Source organism: Corylus avellana, chromosome 9 (genome assembly GCF_965113065.1).
Source record: "Corylus avellana chromosome 9, dhCorAvel1.hap1.2, whole genome shotgun sequence".
NCBI classification, from domain to species: Eukaryota; Viridiplantae; Streptophyta; class Magnoliopsida; order Fagales; family Betulaceae; genus Corylus; species Corylus avellana.
In genome coordinates this window covers 18,141,907-18,147,427 of record NC_142498.1, presented here as the reverse complement: position 1 = coordinate 18,147,427, position 5,521 = coordinate 18,141,907, and the positions used below count along the sequence as shown (strand labels likewise).

Below are 5,521 nucleotides of genomic sequence, written 5' to 3'. Positions count from 1 at the left end.
AACCCATAAACTTAACCTTTTAGGTTATGCTATGTCTCAACATGTATATTACGGGCTCACTAAAAAGACTCTCCCAAATATTGATCTCCCTAACACATTCTAAGATGAAAATGATTAATTTGTGCTCGTGACGTGCATATGGATCTTTTACGAATTCCATGAAAATTCCACATATCATGCACATTCATTTCCAGATTACTTTCCCTTAAAGAGAGGAAAAAATATATATATATTATTTTCAGATCAGCATGTTTAAAATCTAGAACTTCTTGTTGAGGGTCTGAACTTCCCTCCTATCTTGTCCATACAGTTTATGAAAAGATGTTAACCTCTTATAACGAAGAATAAAAGAGCTCGAATAAAATGGGGGGAAAATCTGCAAAAGGGAGTTGATAGGTCCATCTTTTCCTGCCATAGCTGGGAAGAACCAAGGAAATCTCTGGCAGCATTAGTGATGCTACAACTTTGGACCAAAGAATCATATAAATCGTCGAGAATTTCAGAAAGGAAAAAAGAGATGATGGACATGATAAACTTGTCAATATTATACAATTGAAGCTTTTAACCGAGCCATCTACATATTGATGAGTTCTTTTAGGTATTTGGACTTTCTGAAGAAACAACTCCAGCTTCTGTCGTGGAGCTAATTCGCTGTGCTGCCATCTGTGAATCTGATCAAGCAAATCATCACAGTTTCCAAAATTGTTATCAGCACATGCAATTAACAAAAGGCAGGAGCAGAGTGAGAGAGAGAGAGAGAGATATCTAACGTTTAAATCAACACTAATGTACATCTCATGATCTAAATTAAGTTTCATAGATCTTGCTATTTTGATACACATTATATATAGTACTACAGTTTCAATCATATTGGTGAGATTCGGAGTGGTGCTGTTATAATCATTTGGCCTCTTCACATGGTGATATAGTGAAAACAAAACTTTGCAGAAAATGCTTTTTCTTGATATGCATCAAGGCTCCAGTTTCCATGTACTATCTTGGAATGATTATATATGGTGGTCATGATGGAAGGGGTGGGGGGAGGGAGCTAGAAGTACGGTTCATAATTCTTCCAAAAAGTAGGCTGTTAGGATCTATATATACGATGTGAATTGGCTCTGTACTTTCCACTATATTTTGACTTAGAACAATGAAATATTTTATGAGAAGAGTTTTTTTTTTTTTTTTTTTTTTTTTTAGTGTTTCATGTAACGAAAAATATTGGTCAAATTAAAAACATTTTCTGTTGAAAAAAAAAAAAAAATTTCCTAATGTGTAAAATAGTTTATGTTTCTCATTAGTGTAAATCATTTTTTGTCACTCTCCCACACTTCCGGACGAGCTATTGTGAGAAGGCTTCTTATAAGGCATGCATGTCCAAGTGTCCAGACTGCCCGAGTACATGTCCAGACAAATAAACCCCACAAGAGCTCTCTCACAATTATCTACCCAAATTTCAAGCAATTGCACAAAATATTAATCTTGCATCCGAAAGTCTTTTATTCTTACACTCTCTTCCTTTGTAGTTCCTCTTCACGGTCTCTCTCTTACTCGCAACTCCTCAGATTATATAAAAATATAAGGAATAAAAAAATGCTTCTTTGCATTCTATTGTCTATCTTGCATACGTCTCTTTTGAGTTGGCATGTTTTATTCACCAAATTTATTGTAAATAAAATATGCTAACTGAAATGAACGCTAGAATGCAAAGAAGCAATCTCTTTTGATTTTTCATACATACGAGTTAAACACTGCAAAATATTTTCAGCTGAAAGCGAGTATAATGTTTGGAAGCAGCTATAATTTTTGTTGCCACATGCCTTTTCTAATTCTATATCTATTTATATGATTATTTTTATGTACATAGCCTAAAAGGGCAACAGTATCTAACATGCAATGTGGGGCCTCTTTCGTCCACCACTTGACTGTATCTCCGGAATCAACCATCACCTTTGACACTGAAACCACATGCAGTCACTATTGGTTTACACTAAGCCTACTCTGTCATGACTTTCCCTTGACCCATTTACATGTGTCGTAGCATAAGCATTCACAGCTCATCCACGTGGGTTGGGTCCGTTTATCCATGTGGCTCATGTTATACATACAAAACCCTAACATATATTTTAACATACTTATAATTTCTGTCTACGTTATATATATATATATGAAACAAAATAAAAGGGAATTAAGGAGCTAGAAAATAAAATAGTTACCAGTAGAAGAAGGAAAGGGATGCCTTGTGGGAAAAGTAGTGGAGAGGGAGCTGTCCATCTGCATGGGATAGTATATGTAGGAAGATCCGGGGAGGCGTTGGCCCTGGGGTACTGAAGAAAATGAACCCCTTGGGGCTTGGTAAGAGTAACCATAGTAATAGGGAGAGCCCATGCCCATGCTAGAAGAAGATGTTCCGTACAAATGCTGGTAGTATTGTGGCTGTTGAACTTGTGGGTTATACAGAGCCTGCAATTGCCCAAATATTCAACAATATTAATGTCAAACAACTGTCATCCATTATTTTCTTCAGAGAGAGAGAGAGAGTTACTTGGTGGTAGCCATAATCAGGAGAGTAAGTTGGATACCTGCAACAGTAGTTTCAATATTGATGAGTAGAGTCGTACAAATGAGAGAAAATTACTTCTTTCCAATTTTTCCATGCCAATTTGTCTTAGTTTTGGTTTTGTGACAATTTTTCATATTTTTCATCCATCGTTTAATCGAAGACTCGTCTACTATCATCTTCTTTAAGTCAAATCAATAAAACTAAAAAAGTTTCACTTGTATCCAAAACTACGTCAAGATGTTGCGTGTGCAAAATAATTAAAAAAAGAAAAAAGGTAGAAAGAGGTGGTGGGGTGAAAATCCACCCGGCCTACCTTCACCCTATGCGGTGAAAAGGGGCTGTGGAGGCTAGAACTCCACCCATGCACCTTTGTGGGGGTGACAACACACCCACTACCCCTTTTGTAGGGTCCCCCCGCTCACATTTGCACAGTGATCACCTTTGTATGGGAGTAAATCCACACCAATGTGGGGTGGAATTCCAACCCCCTCTGCAGAGGTAGCAGGTGGCAGTTTGGGTGGATATCCATCCCCACCTCTCATTTCTCTCGAGGAATGCTTTTTTGCATTCTACCAACCCTCTCCCCACCATCTCTTCTCTCTTTATTTATTTATATTTTTTTGAAAAAATCAAGATTCTAGAGTGAAGAGATGGTGGAAAGATGGTTTGTAGAATGCAGTGAAGCATTCCTCCATTTCTCTCTGTTTTCTTTTTTCTTTTCTTTTTTTAAGCATAATTGCTCACGTGGCATAGTGACGTAAATTTACATAGGCGTGACATATTTTATTGGTTTGATGCAGACAAGATGACTTTTATTAAAAGTTGAAGAAAAAAAAAAAAAGACTTATTTGTCAAAAAGTGAAAATTACTTGTGTGTAAAAATTAGAAATTCAAATCCTTCTTTGTCACGGGTCAAACTCAATGACTTTTTGAATCAATTTCCCTTTCTTTCTTCCTTCCTTTCTTTTTCCACCACAGTATGAAAGCTATTAATAACAATAATAACATTGGATATGTATCGGGTTGTAAACATAAATAAAAGCTAGAAACAAATGTAAGGAGCAGAAACTTGGCCACAAAGATACACAGAGATGACATATATTGGGTATATATGAGTGGCAGCTGCGTGGCAATTGTGGATTAATTTGTCGGTGCCCTGCAGATAACAAGACACCCCTATAACGTTGGTTCTCACTCTATTCAAGTAAGTGATTCAACAAGATGGGTAGATACCTTAATTATACTGATTATTATCATAAATTCAGCTAGATAAACCAGATTTCAATCCTTGAGAGATCTTTCTTATTACAATATGTGTTAATTAAATTTGACTTTGCATAATTTACTTTGTTTATATTGTTCTTCTTGTACCAGAATGTAATAGTGCCAACTCTCTTAAATGCCTAGGCTTGAAAAGCCACAACTTTTTTTTGTCTTGCAAATGTATTTTGTCCCAGATTGGACCACTTGCCATTGCTAAATTGCCCCATCGTATGGGAAGTGTGGGTAATCACTACTCGGCGGCACAAGTAAATAAAAATAAAAAATAAAATAAAAAAGCAACTCACCCGTAGGGTGGGTAAATAACAGGAGGAGGAGGAGGAGGAGGTGGTGGCGGTGCAGGAGAGGGTGCCACGACTCCACTATAGGATGGTGCACCTCCTTGATAAGAACTACCACCTTGATTTCTTCCTGTATTTGAAACAAATAAATCCAAAGTGAACAAATTAATTTTGAAAATGGAGTAAAAATTAATAATCATAATAATATATTGTCATAGAATTTAGAACCTCGGGGCGGCGACGGTCGGGGTCGTCCAAACGAAGCGATATTGCAATTGGCCCTCCGCCCATCGATCACAGGGTTCGGTTCAGCGCAAGCCCTCCTCGCCGATTCCGGGTCACGAAATGTCACCTGGCGATGATGATACGATCAAACATTTCAACAAACACCTGGGTACAAAATGATTTGGCCCACGAACGAGAGAATAAAATACGGAAGGAAAATAAATAAATATATGTACTTACGAATCCGTATCCCTTAGATTTTCCAGTGCTCTTATCGGTAATTATAACAGCTTCAAGAATCTCTCCAAACTGCTCGAAATATCTGCGCATTTCTTCGGTTGGGGTCTCCCAAGCTAGGCCGCCAACAAAGACTTTGGTAAACGTGGTGTCGCCGAACTGTGATCGGTAATGTGGGTAAGCCATGGCATCTAAATCATCAAAAATCTCGCAAACAAAATGTATGGTATTATATGATCACATTCACTCGTGTCGTTGACAAGAGTAATGGGCTAAGCTGTATCTTCTTTTCCACCTCATGATTTTCTTTGCTTTGAGCTCTATATGTGCGGCCTCCACCTCCATTCCCCCCCCCCACACACACCCCCCTCTCTCTCTCTCTCTTTACAGCAGAAGAATCATTGAAGAGGTGGATATATTTTATGATGTCGTTATTGTTGTTGTTGCTGCCGTTATTATTTTTGATGAGTTGTTTCAAATAGTGGGTTGGTCGAGAGTACAAGAGAGAAGAAAGAGGGAGGAAAAAAAAAAAAAAGTGGGAGAGAGAAAGATCCGACAGCTGCAAACGCTGATTTGCTGGCTAAATGGAGAAGAAGAGGAGGAGGTGGGCTTTGTAGAACCGAATGACAGCTGCGCGACTAACGCACTTGCAGCCTGCCCCTCTGTCTCCGCATTGGTATACCCTACCACTCTCCAATCAATTATCCTCTACCATGTTTTCTCCAGTTGTTTTTTTGCTCTCTCCTCCATGCTTGTCTTTTGGTTTTGACCTCTCTCCCTCTCTCTCTCTCTCTCTCTCATATGTTGTCAATTTCAATCCCACAGCGTACTTGGTTTTTTTTTTTTAATAATATTTAGTACAGTTGTTAGTTGTTTTTATTTTTTTGGGACAAAGTTTTCCACCGAGCTTGACTAGAGAATTTTTTTTTTTAAT

General features: G+C 37.9%; 1 protein-coding gene across 1 annotated transcript; it reads right to left on the bottom strand.

Moving 5' to 3' along the window:
* Positions 1-226: 226 nt before the first annotated feature.
* LOC132190120 (RNA-binding (RRM/RBD/RNP motifs) family protein) lies at positions 227-5,293 on the bottom strand. Its single transcript, XM_059605012.2, has 6 exons — positions 4,591-5,293; positions 4,354-4,477; positions 4,132-4,255; positions 2,546-2,582; positions 2,217-2,463; positions 227-671 (listed from the first exon to the last, which is right to left on the bottom strand). The coding sequence occupies exons 1-6, from the start codon at positions 4,771-4,773 to the stop codon at positions 595-597; spliced, it is 792 nt and encodes a 263-aa protein (XP_059460995.2). The 5' UTR covers positions 4,774-5,293; the 3' UTR covers positions 227-594.
* Positions 5,294-5,521: the final 228 nt, after the last annotated feature.

What these genes read in the sequence shown, in the direction of transcription:
- LOC132190120 (XM_059605012.2), bottom strand. Translation starts at nt 4,773, where the DNA reads ATGGCTTACCCACATTACCGATCACAGTTCGGCGACACCACGTTTACC. An exon ending in GTTATTTACCCACCCTACGG is followed by an intron (nt 2,583 to 4,131) that starts GTGAGTTGCTTT and finishes CTACTGTTGCAG; the next exon opens with GTATCCAACTTACTCTCCTG. An exon ending in TCCCTTTCCTTCTTCTACTG is followed by an intron (nt 672 to 2,216) that starts GTAACTATTTTA and finishes TTGCTTGATCAG; the next exon opens with ATTCACAGATGGCAGCACAG.